The sequence below is a fragment of the Anoplolepis gracilipes genome, chromosome 1 (genome assembly GCF_047496725.1).
Source record: "Anoplolepis gracilipes chromosome 1, ASM4749672v1, whole genome shotgun sequence".
Taxonomy (NCBI): domain Eukaryota; kingdom Metazoa; phylum Arthropoda; class Insecta; order Hymenoptera; family Formicidae; genus Anoplolepis; species Anoplolepis gracilipes.
In genome coordinates, this window is record NC_132970.1 from 3914686 (window position 1) to 3930797 (window position 16112).

At 34.1% G+C, this 16112-nt stretch overlaps 1 protein-coding gene across 4 annotated transcripts in view; it reads left to right on the forward strand.

The window, feature by feature from the left end:
* The window catches only part of LOC140669949 (beta-1,4-glucuronyltransferase 1), a 38660-nt gene that overhangs the window by 1838 nt on the left and 20710 nt on the right, over window positions 1-16112 (forward strand). The window contains exon 1 of one of the 4 annotated variants that reach the window (XM_072900208.1): window positions 44-736. The exons of 1 other annotated variant lie outside the window; for it this stretch is intronic. In XM_072900208.1, the coding sequence (XP_072756309.1) occupies window positions 632-736 (105 nt within the window). In that variant the 5' untranslated portion in view covers window positions 44-631. Of the gene's footprint in view, window positions 1-43; window positions 737-10616; window positions 12548-16112 lie in introns of those variants that run through there. 2 more of the 4 variants (XM_072900216.1, XM_072900233.1) reach the window with 2 other exon arrangements.

Genomic DNA, 16112 nt, shown 5'->3' on the forward strand with positions numbered 1-16112 from the left:
ATTTCTAATACACAAGAAAACGCGATAATTTATAAGCGAGATCAGATAGAACAAATATTTATCAAACACAAAAACTTTTTCATTATTTTTGCGTGCTAAATTCTCTCTCACATATACACACCTACACGTATTTCCAAAATTATTAATTATACGAGTTTAACCGCGAGTTTAACATTATAGGGAAGATTGTATATCTCTCGCAAATAACCAATTACTTGGTCTTACCCTACACTATCTTACTGTACTCGATCCCTGTCGTGAGGTGAGGTAGACCTTCGCGGGAGAACGTGGCATTAGCATTACTCGTCGTGAAGGGTTGATCGATCCACCGGTTGCGCGCGCGTTCGTCGCATGCGCGGAACTAATCTGCCGACACGCTGCGGCGAGTTTTGCACGAGCGAGAGAGAACTGTCACCGTGGCCGATAACTCGTCAGGCCTAAGATACATATCCGTAAACAAACGCATACAGGATTCTTTTCTTTTTTTTTTCTCCCTCGAGCCACATACTGACGTGTTTCTCGCGCGCGGCAGAAGAGACTCGCGCGGGCGTGGTTGTTGCGCGAGTGAGGGTGTGCGCGTTGTCGTCCGTCAGGACTTAACCGATGGTACCACCACCGATGGTGACGGCGGATGTACGGTGAATGTCGTCAACCCGAATCGGCTGATTACGCCATCAGACTGCCGTCAAGCGGGGAGGAAGTCTGTCTCGCGTGCCAGCACACATCAATGGTTCAGGTGAGTAAGCGAGCGAGGCGCCTTGCGAGCTATGACAGAGGGTTGGCACGGTGGTGCTCGTCGCCGTCCGGGGAATGACGACTGTACGCGAGTGGGGTTTGTTATGAGTGACGGTGGAGTAGCGCTACTCGTCTTGCTCGTTGTATCATCGTTGGCTGGCAAACGTGTCAGCTGTGTGTCTGACAGAACAGAACGGCCACGGGAAGGTGTCGCCACTTGAGAGGAAGTGCAATTGTCACGTGTTCGTGAACGTAGCTTTGATTATTTTTTATTTCCGTTAACCCTTAGGGTTCATCTGGGATATATCACAACTTTATTTTTTTTTACTTTAACGTTATACATTAATAGAAAATAAATTTTGACTTTGCATTATCTAATGAAAAAACATTTAAATGGTGCACCTACAAGCGTTCGTAGTCACTCTGTCGTTAGCTACTGGATAAATCGTGTCTAAACGTGTGTTCTAAGGTCGTTGCATATCCCGTGTACATTCAACGTTTCAAAATACGGATGGTAAGTAAAAATTTTTTCTTATTTTTTGTTATTTCTCTTATTTTTTTTATTTCATATTTTTAATAGGTCAGTATGATTGCAGATAAAAAATCGATAGATGAAGTAGTCCGTTTACTGAGGCTACAAGAATTTGAAACATTCGACGAAGACAAGACTTCTGAAGAAAAGGCTCACGTGAAAATACAAAATACGTCCGATACAAAGGAGAGAAGTGGCGAAGACCTCGAGTCTGACTATTAGTCAGACTCCCTCTACAGAAAGTAATGACCATAATAACAACTCCCCAAATCATCATATCGAAGAAGCAGAAACTGCACGTTCGCAAAAACAATTATCGTTAACTTCAGTTTTACAGGTTTTTTATATCTAAGAAGGGGCGGAAGCTGACTATTCTACTTGAAAAGTCTTAAAGTGTTATAACTTTTTCGAAAGATGCAGCAAATGATATTCAAAGTTGACGCTCCATTTACCTGATATTTTGGGACAACGAACGTTAATTCACTGCTCGAAGCATATTTGCTGTTGATTCCTGAGATACTGCTAGAAAAAAATAGTCGTACGGACAAGGAGATTACACGAAAGCTTTCAATTCTGCCAAAGGCAATGTACTATAGAAAGACAGCATTGATCGAGTTAAACGCTGTAATTGAACTTTTATATGTAGCGAGACTTCAAAAGAGAGGAAAAGTGTCATCGAAAAAATTATGGTTGAAGGATTTTAAGATAATCATATTTCATGGAATAATGACGTGCCAGCAATTCGTCTTCTTAATATCATTTTGTTTCGATGATGAAATCATCTGAGAAGAGCGAAGGAAAGGGAATAAATTCACTCTAATTCGCGAGATTTGGGATGAATTTATTGCAAACTGCAGAAAGTATTACAGGCCTAGGAAGAACTGCATAATAGAAGAGCAGCTATTGTTATTTAAAAATCGGTATTTATTCCGCTACATGGCTAGTAAATTTGATAAGTATAACATCAAAATTATAATGATGAATGATAAATACACTTTGTATATGATAACCGTTACACTATAAGAAAAGTGTGTCTCGAACATCTGGAAACGGTATTTAGCTATTCAAACGTTATTGAAGTTAATTCATAATACAAACTATAACATCACTTGCGACAATTCATTTTCATTAGTGGAATGTTTTCAATGCATGCTGAAAGATTTTTTACTGATGACAGTCGAAATTATAAGAAAGAACAAATAACAAATATTACTATCGTTTATAAAGAACCAAAAAGTCAATACTACAATTTGCTTTTGATGAAAATCAAATCCTAGCCACCTTCACCGAAAAAGAACAAAGTCGTATTTCTGGTCGACACTGCATATACATTGATAATAAAGAGATAAATGTTGATATAGCATAAACCTAACCGAATATTATACTTTACAACATTACCAAAGGAAAAATTCATACATTTGATCAACTGTGTTACAACCATAGATTCACTAGCCTCATATTTTCCTCAACAAGATTGATTTTACATAAGTTTAATCAGATTAATAAAACTATAGAGCGCCGAATTTTTTTACAAAAACTGGCCATAACTCTTATGGAGTTATACCTCCACATAAGCTATTCTTTTACAATAAACAAACATCCGTTCGTTCATCAAGGATGTCCTTGATATTGAAATATCTCTTTTACAGTTGAACTAGGATAATCGTTTGGAATGGCGCGACGTCAGCAATATGCCTTCTACTCACGTAAAAAAGACATTAAAACGAGTGCATGCATGGCATGTATGCGTCTAATATGCCGAACGTATCGAATCGAACTAACGATTAGATTCTGATTGTGCCGATAATTATCAACCACTAAAACTATAAAAAAAACATTTTTTTTCTAAAAGTTTATAAATATTTTTTTGTAAAAATTTATGAATATTTTATAATAAAAAGAAAAATTTGAATTATCTGAAATTATTGTTCATTTATTTAACCTTACATAAACAAAACTAAGCAATTCATAAGAAAGAAGGGAAAAAAAATACGTTATATTAACTCCTCTGAACAATTCAACTTTTTGCAATGCATTATAAGTTAAGTAATTTTTTTGTGTTACATGGAACTTTTATTTCAAAATTGTACTCAATTTTTCCTGTTGCAATACCTTATATCGGATATAAAATTTTTAATGTAAAAAGTGATATTTTTTCGACGTTATACCGAATGCTCGCTTCTAGGTTTTCTCACATGAAACTATAACTATATCAATAAACTTTTCATGAGCACACTTGTTAAAGTGTAGAGTTTCAATTCATGTACGATAATCTAAAAAATTAATTCTAAGTAAAGATACAGCAAAAACATAAATCGAAGTCACGATTAAGCGCCTGCGTATTATTTGTCAGAAATATATAGATGTGTTATGTAAGGGTTAATTCCACTTTTGTTCCACTTTTCATTCTTCGATTCTTTCCACTTTATTTGACTTATTGTTAGCCTATACAGTTTCAGGTAACTGATATGTAATCTCTACATGCTAGCTTCTAATTCTCTACTGATTTTTAATTAACAAGTTTGAGCGTAAATCTATACGTAAATGGTTAAGATAGCTATGCTCTACTACCTTGTTTCTAATTTATGACATCGATTAGACATCTTGCCTTACGTGGATATATGTACTTACTTTAGCAAAAATGATATATGTATACGAATACTTTATTTATGATAGATGTTTGCAATATTATCAGTTATCGTTTATAATGAGTCAGACAGTCGGTAAGCACACATTTATAAGATTATCGAACTACAAATTTTTTATAGCTACAATTTTTCGTAGAAAAAATGTTTATTAATGAGTGGTAAGAATGTTGTAATATTATCTTACCGATATTAAATCCATATTTTAATTCGGCATACTGTATAAATAAAAAAGATGTGAGTAAAATATAAAATAAAATGTACAATAAGATATACAAAAGTTTAATAAATTCAAACAGAAATAAAATTGTATATATCGCGTATCTTTTTAAATTTTAAATTCCAATAAGCATTAATTTATATAACAGGCGAATGTAGCTTCATATGATCCATATCTTGTAATAAACTTGTATATGTATATCTCGTATAGTCGAATTATTTGAGCGTTAATATACATCTTATGACCATACAACTTTCTATAGTAATGCCCAACTTACGTTCGCACAATTGCACAATGAAAATCGCGATGTATTTTATCAAAGACTATTAATCGGCAACTAAGAAGAGGATAGTTTTCGAAGGGAGAGAGAAAAGGAACGAAGTGCGCGACGTAAACCTTTAGTTCCGATTTTGCGGCAGCCCTTTATGTAAATGGATAATGGTTCTATAACGGTTGGCTGGTTCCTAGGATGGCGAGTATGTACGTTGCTACTGCCGAAGGGCAGTTCATTAACTGCCAGACGCCGGGTTCGATGAGAGAGTTACGGCTCGGGAGAGATAGAGGCAAACTGGCGCGCGCAACCTGGCTTTGAAGTGGCGGGCGCCTCGCGGGCGTCCAACGCGGAACAATGGGAATTATCTTCTATTTCGCTCGGTTCAACTCCCCTTTCCTGGCACTTCCATCCTCTTCTCCCCTCTTGTTCGTTCGTTTATGCCCGTCCGTTCCTCGACACCCGCTCATCTATACAAGGATACCTGACGCTCTGTTGATTGGGACGCTTCAGGCGAGGCAATAATCGCGCCGGTTATCCGACTCTATGAAAGCTGTCTTAATGAATTGACGCGAGCGAGAAGTGTTGATACGCTTTCTCTTCGCGCGTACTTACATATACCATATTGTTTTGCGGCGATACAGTCGCGACAGACGGATCATTGTCCGGCTCCGACTAATTATGAAATATTTAAAAAGAAACGAGGCGACTTGTGTATTTCTAATGTATCGATACAATAAATATAAATAAATTTATTATCAATAAAAAACAAGAGGGAATATCTCCTTGGAATAGTTTATCTATTTAAGTAAAAAAATAGGCAGTCATATTTTTTTATAAAATATAATATTGTCACGCATTGGGAAATATTATTGATTTATACGTACCTTACGAGTGCAGTGATTGTACTATTTCAGAATAATTAGGGCATAAATGTACAGTGCTTCTTATTGTGTGCAATGTACTTAATATCGCAATTTGTTGATTGTTTGTAAATCGTGATTGTACCTTCACGCAACTTAAATTCTTTTTTCTTATTATTTTTTTCAACAAGCGATTTCAGTTATATAACGTGTTTCAAATATTTTCCGCGTTGTTAATATATCGAAGTAAGCTTTATGCAAAGCTTCATTTAACGTAGCTTGAGAAAGTGTGTGCGTAAATTGCTTGCGGCTGGTACAAACAAATTATGATTATAGAATTTTGTCTATCGACACTCTATTGAAATAATTGTCAATAAAATGTAATTATCGTTTGCTTAATGCATAAACAAAGTTTCTCAAGCGTGAGCGACGATTTTATACATATTTTACGCTTCCATAAGTTTGTATATTTCATAAATATCCGTGGAACCGACGATGGTTTTTTCCTAATTGCGGATTCATCGCGTGTTGATTCGCCCACTCTGTTGCGTTGTCCCGTTAATTATCGGCGTAGCTGATCACTCTGCCTGGCAATTATTAACGAATAAATCTAATAATTAACAGCGTTTCACATTAACGGCCGCGTGGATGTACGGATGATTATTTATGTAAACCGCGATTATTTATGTTTTAATTGTGGCGCGTTTGTTATCGCACATCAGCTACGATGTCCTTTTTGTGACGAGCTAGCCGATACAAATTCGTATCATACTAATGGCTTTTGCATTAATACCAACAATAAGAACGTTAAGTTTAAATAATTAATTGTTATTGTGTTCGCGAATATTAAGAGAAATACATTATTATTGATTGGATACAATTATTCATGGATTGTGTACTGATATAATTATCTTATTTTTTACCTTCTATATATTACAGATATATATATATATATATATTTAATTAATTGCGCTCAATATATATATATATATATATACATTGAGCGCAATTAATTAAATTTAAAAATGTTTTACTTCATCGAACGATAAAATGTTTCTTTAAAAAAATTAGAATATAATTTTTTGCACTGGTATATGCTCTCACTCCGTGCGTCGATATTCATAAAATATTTAATTGCGGCTGTACGTTTCGTAAAACATCATAATTATGAAAGTTTCCATACATATACAATAAATAATTACATGTGCTGTGCCGGTTCATATCTGAAAATTTTAAAGATAAATACAGAGTAGAGTTTGTAAGTTGTGTATAATATTTGCGTAACAGTAAATTTTTCATTAAGTTAGTCAGCCGTCGTGATCTAAAAAGATCAAAGTTTCGAATAATAACGGAAAAAAAAAATTTAATAATATTATAATTTATAAGTATTACGAATCGTTATAATGTCGATACGTGATTGCGATCACGGAAATATTTAAGGAGATAATGTGTCAGATGTAATACCAGTAATGCAAATACACTCTGTTAGATAAGTATTCGTAACTAGATTTTTCGCGTTACATCGCGTCGTCGAATGAGTTGACGGAAATCAGCATTCGTATAATCCACCGGATGCTTGATCGGCCGCCCCGGAGCGAAAATATAGCGAGTACTCGACGTGGATACACCGTGGATACAGCAATCCCGAAACGACCAATTTATCCGCGGTCGAGTTATCCTTCTGTGCCACTGCTCTCGTTGATAGTATCTCCTGCCAACGAGCAGCGTCCAAAATCGTTGGTTCGATTTGAACTATCGACCTCGTGTATTTGGAATGTCCGATAGAGAGATAGAGTTCTCCTTCTCACTCATCTCTCTCTCTCTCTCTCTCTCTCTCAACCTCGTAACTTGTTTGATTTCAATCATTTTCGAGTGTTTTCAATACATTTTCCAAGTGTTTTCGATGCGAGACTCACGAGCGCGACCAGGTATATTGTTTTATCGTTTCCGGCTGTGTTTTCAATGGGTTGGGATGCATACCGGATATGCGAATCGAAAACATTGCATTATAGTGCTGCCGAATATACACACCGTTTGTCTAAAGTTTTTCGCGTTCTGTGGGAGACGAATTTTTTCTTTCTTTTATTCGACATCCGGGCTTCTGTTTTGCGCCCCTATATACATATGTTTACGTGTCCTCATCATTTTTTACGAGACACACAACACCGATTCTATGAATCTTGGAATAATGCGCCACCATACTGTGTTGAATTTGATGAAGGGCCCTTATTAAACGACGAATATGCGTGTTTTCACATTTCGTTTATTGGATATAATATTTACAGGTTTTGAAATAAGAGATCTATGAGAGAGTAATTTAATTTTCTGTGTCCGAAAAATTCACGAAAAATTTTTCTCTCTGCACACGCATTGTTGTGAGCCTATGTACAAATTAAAGTAATTCAGCTTGTTCGGTATTATTTGATTTATTTTTATACAGATTGAGAAGTATCTAATTTAATTTATATTTCATTAAACGTGAATTTATCAAATATTGGTTCTCGTGTATGTAAGGCTCGAAATATACCTATTTTGTTCGGAAATTTTAAATAAATTATTTTAGAAAGAGTAAACCGCTTTTAATTAGATTAAACATATCTATAACTCTATTTTATTCTGCAGGATGTTATGCAAAATTCACCGAATGCATCATTAAGTGCTTTTATAAGTGCTGTATGTATACTCCAACAACATAAAAGTTATATTCACAATTCACAAATTCCATCTTTTTTAAGATATAATTTTTTATTCATTATGTACCGGTAATGTATACATAATCATTTCTCACTGAATATCTCATGTTAGCTTTTTTATAGCTTCGCAGCAGCTTTTTACACGAAGCTTATATATAAAGAGAGAAGGACAGTAATTATTCGTTGAGATGACTCGGGAGGGTATGTCGCGACATGATTTACATGTCTGAGAAACAGAAAACTCGGGTAGGCTTGACTACTGCCATCACGTTTTCCATACTTTTAGCTCGTCATAAACAACCTTTTGCATCGTAGTTAGCTACCAATGACACGTCTTAAAATTGTAGCTCGTTTAATTATCTCGACAGTTATGCGAAGCAAATACGTGCACTGGCAGGAAAATTGAAGATGTGCTAATTATCACGTAAAAACGCAGAAAGATAGGTTCAAGTATGAAGCGTGGTAGGGAAGAAAAAGAGAGGGACGAAGTAAAAAAGAAAGATAGCTTAATTGCTGGTTTCGCCATACTTGACGAGGATGATGACTCTCGTTCTTAACTTTTGCAACGGAGATATACTTCTGCCCGCACGACTTTGCCACAAAATTCATCTTCAAAGCGCTCCCATAGAAAGCGACTAACTAGCTTTTGCACTCATAAGCAGTTCGTAATTATACGTTACGTTTCCGGATGATAAATTAAAGGCTCCTTGATATGTATTTCGTTGGATCCTAGCTCTCTCGCAATGATCTTTAGTACGATAAGTTTAAAGTCGCGACGTAAGTTAAGAAACTGTTTTTGTATGTCATGATATATACGTAGGGAAAAACTCTCGTCTTTTTAACTTCAAAGTATCTTTCTAAGAATCCCATTTCCGATATCGTTATCCCATAAAAAGTGAATAAATTAAATAAAGTCACTAGAAATTGAATCAATAAAGTTACAGATAAGAAATTCAAACAGTTTTAGCAAATAAATTTCTGTCGATTTATTTTTTAATTCCTTTACTTTCCTAGTAATAAAAAAATAATACAAAAATTTATTAGCAAATAACAAAGTCGAACGTATATTTTCATCAGCAAGTGCGTCGAAAGTTGCTAGACCAAAAACGAGAGCAAATAAATGAGAACATTGAAAGGGTGGCGCCAGGGTGATAGAGTGATTTTTTTATCAGTACCTGTTTAGCATAAAACGGCTCACAGCAAGGTATTGAAATTCAACGCCGTCCTTATATGTAGTTTAACGAGAGATACCGTTCTCGAGAATTCGATAAAACGTACATCGGCCTATTTTCTTGGCAGAGAGGATGAGCGAGATTTTTTTCATTTATTATCGCAAACCCCATCTCTCACGAATGGCTCTTTTCAATCGATGTATTCGGCGGTTAGTGATAACTGAGATGAGAAAGAGAGAGGAGAGCGAGAAAGAGAGAGCGAGTTTCAAAGAATTTCCAATTCTCTGCTTTTCAATGGCTTCGACATTACGCTTGTGCGCGAAATGGGTTAGCGTAATGAATGGTATTCAGTTTATTTTTGCGACGTAAGTTACGTTGTTACGCGGCGACATTGCACCGGCGCGGCGCAATGCAGGGCGCAGTGGTTGCATCTAGGTACTGAACTAGAAGTAAAATAAAACTATGACAAAATTGAAAGGCGATATTTAGTCTTTATTTGCACGCGAAACTTTGCTCTTTCTCTTTCTCTTTCTCTCTCTCTTTCTCTTTGTCATAAATTTGCTTTTCTTGTTGATAACAGCGTACTTTGATAGAGAATAGAATAATAAAATAGAATATGTTTGTAGAGAATAAAAATATAATTAAAATATACAAGATAAAAAAAATATGTAAATTCTTGACAGAATGTGGATTAGCGTGCTATGAAATAATAAATCAAAATTGATATTCTAGCAGAGTAAATAAAAACAGAAATATTTTCTATTACATACGCAAAAATGAAAAAAAAATAATATGGTGGAAAATTACTAAATAATTTGATAAAGAAGAAGAATAAACAATATGACATATACAGTAAAAAATTGTACGTCTATATGTTAAAATTTTCTGTTGTGTTATCACGTTTTGATTACTATTTCAATGTAAAATCAACATACAACTGATATGTTATTATTTTTATAATATTTTGTAATATTTTCATGTATTACATTTATGTCAACTTCATAACTTAACACTTTGTGTGTGTCTCTTAGAAATGGAATATTATTTGAGTGTTTTTAACACATCAATAACAATTATTTCAAATAATCAATATTTCAAAAAAAATTAGTTAAATATTCTAACAAAGAAACGTTAAAGTAAATCTTCAAATAATTATAAACTTGAAAATGTTTTAACAACATTTCTTACGAATTATTGTTACGTTTTCATATAGTTTTTAATTAATTTATATTATTTTTACATCACATTTAAACTTACAATAACAGAAATAACTTACAATAAAAAAAATAAATATAAAGTATCAATTATTTATAATATTTCTAGTTTTCAACAAGTGACACAAGACAAATAAGTTATTTTAATTTAAAATTTTAAGTAGGAGAACTTTCTGGGACATACAAAAAAGTTAAAATTAGCAATTAATTTTTTACTGTATATGTATGTACATATATATAAATATTTTGATATAAAGATATAAGAGAAAAATTTGTTTTATGCCAATGGGATATTTCGATAATGTGTATTATCGAAATATAAAAAATTCAATTGATTAAAGGTGAAAAGATAATTTGCAGGGAGAAGAATCGAAAGAAAATAAGATACTTTTGCGATTTCCAATATTTTCTATTGACTTGAAGCACAACGTTTATTACCTTTTTATTAAAGAGATAGTTACATTTATTTTTTTTCCCCAAAGAGAAATATCTTTATATACCTTCACATATATAATAAAGTTACTGGAAAATGAATGACGAATGATAGGATGGATAATAATAACGATGGACAATAATGACAGGTTTCATTATTGATAAGGGCATGGTATCCAATATGTCATGAGTCTTTTATTTCGTTATTCCATTAATAAAAAAAATATCGCGTTCCAATTTTCTTAATAATCTAACGATATGTATGGAGAATAGATTTCAAAACTGTGAAATTAACACATCGATTTGCGGTATTTGAACAGCGTCTCCATGCGTCTGTTATTCAAATTGAATCTTTAACAAAATCCGGAACGGCGAGCAACGTGAAAAAAAATATTAGAATCGTATGGGTTTCTCGGAGTGGTTGCGAGTGCGGAAATTTTTTGCACTAGGGACAAAAATAATTTCACACGCACATTGACCCGTTACGCATTGTGAAACAGATAAACAATTGATTAATTTCGTAATCCTTCGTTGTGTGCGCGCGTGCTCGCTGAATTTCAGAATATTATTGATGAATGTTACAAATGTGGAATCTCCAAGATGTTTATCAAGCCAACTGCACGACTATTTTGCAGGATTTGGAAATGTAAAACTAAGTTTTTTTTTTTTTTTTTTTAACTCGGCTTTTGAGTTAGGTTCTATGAAATATTTTATTATTCTTTAATGTCCCAATTCAGATAATAAAATTTAAAAATTTAACAAATTATGGTTTCAATTTTTTTACAATCATGAATTGCGTATGTACACATAAGTATGTACTAATTGTTGCAGGGAAATTAATAATTTAAGACACATTTGATGGGAAAAAGAAAAATCCAATTGCTAGACATCTGATTATTGAAGATATAATTTAAAAATTTTTATAATTCAGGTCTGAGGTTTTATCTTTGTTCGCGATGGAACGTTTGCTTCGTGAGACATGAACGCAAGCGAGCGCACCAAAGCCCAGGTACACAATTTGATAATGGGTTAGCTGTGTAATGTGCACACATTTGCCCCGGTCGGCCCCAGTCGGTACACGCGCTACACGCTGCAGACTGAATCAGTGATAACAACGTGTTCGCATAATCAATCATGCCGTGACTCCACCTTCCGCACACATTGGCACACAGTCTCTCTCCGCTAGTACTTCGCATACCTACGTAGTATCTACGCCGTCGGCTCTTCGTGTACCGTAAAGGGATTTGTGTAACCGTGCGTTGGAGCAAGCAGCTACTTGGACGCGCACATGAGTTTTCGCGGTGCTTGAATTATTATAAGCCGTCGGAACTTCGTATATCGTAGACATATCGCACGTTCTATTGGCAGCTTTTAACTGCTTAACCTAATTTAACCTTTCTGATCAAAACATTTGTGATTTTTCGCAAGCTTAGTATATTGCGATGGTGGGCGTTTTCCCAACAAGTGACGTAGGTAACACAAGCGTTCCATTTGATGATCGCAACGTTTGCGCATCATCTTTGTCTTTGTTTAACCTTGTTGGTCACTGAAAGTTAAACAAAGATGGAAAGGATGTTTGCGAATATTGCCAAGTGGAACTAATCACAAATGCATTATTCTGTCTTCTATCAATTCCAGTGAGCAACGAAGACAGAATGATAGTTTATGTTGCACTGTGTCATCTGTGTTGCTTGCTGAAAAACGCCCAGAATGTGTACGATAATGGCATGCAAGAATCGATTTTGCCAATCGGACTGTTATTATCTGCTTGTACGTATGTCGCTATTATTTTACTAGTAAAAATGCACTTCAACTTTTTACTTTTTCTTGCAATTGTATTTACTGTTTTTTTAACTTTTTATGTTTGTGTTAATGTTCGCTTTTTACCTATGACTTTGAAAAGGGATATCAATCAATTGTGTGAACTCTCAATGATCTTGTTGTTCGACCGATGTTGATCATCTTTGGCAATGCAAAGCTTACAATTAGTATAAATTTAGCTATCGATCTTTCTCTTTTTTCTCATGTAAATCACCATCACTGCAATCGTGTATTTATAAACAACATTGCTTATCGTACAAGTCGCGGCACTATTTTGGAGAACGATAGTGGATACGATTAACGTTTGATGTCACTGCGTGACATTGATTACTGATCGGATTCTGCGTGTATGATAAGATCATAGGAAAATTGTTATATTAATTATAGAGAGATTGTGCTTGAAATTTGGAATTTTGCTAATAGCGGAAGAAAGAGATATTATACGTATATCTTGAATTGTAACCATGGACAAAAAAATCTATTTTTGGTCCATGATCGTACTCACAATCAGTCAGAAGTGTAAGGTTAATTCAATATTGATTTAACGTGTCTGAGCGCTCGATTGAAGGTCGATTTTCGACTTATTATTTTTATATTTTGAATATCGACTTGATATTTTTCAATGTTTCATAGTATCTGAGATTATCTAAATTGATTGTATGTAATTCTTTTTATTATTATCATTATAATAATTAATTATTATTATCATAGTAATAAGTATGATACATGAATGGTAAAAATTCTATGCATGATAAAATTTAAAATTTTAAATATACATATATAATATTGTTATATGTGTTTTATTGCTTTGCTGTTACGTGGCCTGTCCAGAGTTAACTAACTCGTAGTTCAAGTTTTCGTGAAATGCATGTAAAATCTACAAAAGAAAAACAGACTAACATAAAATTTAAAGTGTATGTTTTTTTTATCAGTTTAATTTCTGATGTAATCCCAACAAGGGATTCAGAATATTAAACAGATTATTTAAAACTGAGCGGACAAATAGGAAATAGTCTATTTACTGCGTGAAGCACAAAACCAAAATTTCTATATAAATTAAATGCATACATAATTAATTTTATTTACTTAATTAATAATTGTGACTAATTCTATATGGTTGCAAAACATTTGAATATAATTAATTGATTAATTCATAATTGAAATTATGTCGATGATGATCCAAGATTCAATCAACAATTTGTATCACTTCGATGTCGAGTCAATCATAATTTTAACTTTACTTCAACATTGATTTACGACGTTTGACGTCACATTCACGTCACTATATATTTCTGACTAGGTACACACACATGTAATATTTGAATCGGGATATAAATACATAAATACATAATTTACACGAATTCTAGATATTTGCTCGGATTAATCATTTGATTCACTTCCCTTAATATTCTCAAATGTCAATCGATATACACACTAATCTTTACGAGATCGCGATTACGAGTTATGCACGCGATCTCACGTCGACGAACAATCTTTTTCTCTTTAATGGAGTTGGAGAGAGTTCTCTTCTCAAGAGCTCGAAAATATTAAATTCCCTCTCTTTATGCAGAGACTGCTTCGCCAGTCGCACGCTGTCGGGCGAAAAAGCGAACAGGAGGAAAAGAGAGTGTCGGGTGTTCGGGCTCCTTTCGAAGAACGCGGATTCGGGACACTTCCGGATGCACATCCCAATGCATTCTGATATTACTTTCTGCAACGCGCGCCCGCCTCTCTTGCAATTGTAATGAGCGTCCGCTGCGCGCGACGTAGAGGGATTTGCTGGCGGTAATAGCATGCAAACATCCTTGCGGAGGGAACACGAGGACGTCCCGTACGAACCTTCTTCCTCTTTTCCCGCAGCCATGCGTGACGTCACGAGTCAGGACGAGTTAATACATCTGCCTACCAGACACGAACGCTGGTACAGTGTCCTCTCGGGCGAACCTTGACGACGACTGAAATTTTCTCGCGTTTTACACCGACGTGCATGGTTGCACCCGGGGTTTCCGCTTCGGGTTATAAAAATCTCTGCAACTGATGTTTTCTCTCGACACCGACGTGCTACGACCTTTCGCGGACGTTAGCAACTAACGTATACAACGAAGAACATGATGCGACAAAGAAACGTCGACGAGTTTTGTCGACGTAGCACGTAAAAGCTTTTTAATAATCTCTTCATATTCATAATTGCTTTATTATGCATGCATACTTATTCATTTTTTTAATTTCAATTTTATATACTTAAATATTTCTTCTTGTGTGTATTATTGTTTTTGTCGTATTAATTTTATTATTACATTATTGTTGTAACGTTATACGTATATGCTTTGCTTGTCAGCAGAATATGGTATTCCTAGAAGGGGAGAAACTTTTATATTATTTTATAAACATTTATGTGAAATTTTTTTATTTACGTCCTATGCTTTAAATATATTTTAAGTATCACGTTCTATATTATTTCTATTATAATTAATTGTAGATTATTTTACACGATGATTAAAACATATATGTTAAAGGAGGTTTTAATGCTGATATCATGATAATTGTAATTGTAAAAACATGCTACAAGATTATTCTTACTTCATCGCGTGATATTTCCATAGATTTTCATACACGCGGAGGTGCAAACATCTCTTTCGCGGTTCTCTTTACGCAAAACAAAGATGATTGCGTCGTCGAGGTACTCGTTCGTACCTTTTTCACAATAATGATACGGCAAGCAGCGAAATGGAAAGAAAACATGGTAGTGGAAAAATCGCGTTTACCGAACAAATTATAAGAAAATAGTTATGACGAAATTGTGGTTGCTACGTTATACGTACCATCGTCATGTGTAATGGTGATTTTTCTCGGAGCGCGCGTTAAGAAAAATAAAGTATGCCAGAATTCGTCAGAAACTTTTTGGTTTGTCGCGTGTCGCTGTTTTAAACAATTTAATAAAACAGCATTTTTTCCTTACTTTTTTCACAAAATGTGTTTAATGATGTAAAATGGTCTCTCTTGTATGCACAACATCACTATTATTATATATTATCTACAAAAATGTGTAATAAAGGGAAATCAAATTTACAATTAATTGTCTACGTTATTAGTTTGCATACGTTACAAATAGAAAGCATATAAAACTATATCTGTATTAAACATCTGATTTTTACGTTAACAACGTTTTTCTCTATGCTGTATTATTTTGCATTATTTTTACAACTAAATTGCAACAATTTTTTAACAGTTTATACAAGTTTGAACTATTTTACTTAATTATTACACATGAAATGTAAATGGGTAAATATGGAAAGGCATCTCGGATAAGATCTAAAATTAAATAATGAATTGAAAGTAAATGGGCTAGAATTAGAGTTAAAACATACAATAAAGTTTTTTTTCCTTATTGATGATTTTGCGCTTCTTCGCTAAGATAGCAATCGGAATGTCATGAAAATATTATCTTTCTTACTGGTTTCCGTCGACATTGAATTCACATAATGCGTCGAATATGTCTTTGAGTCGTCAAATA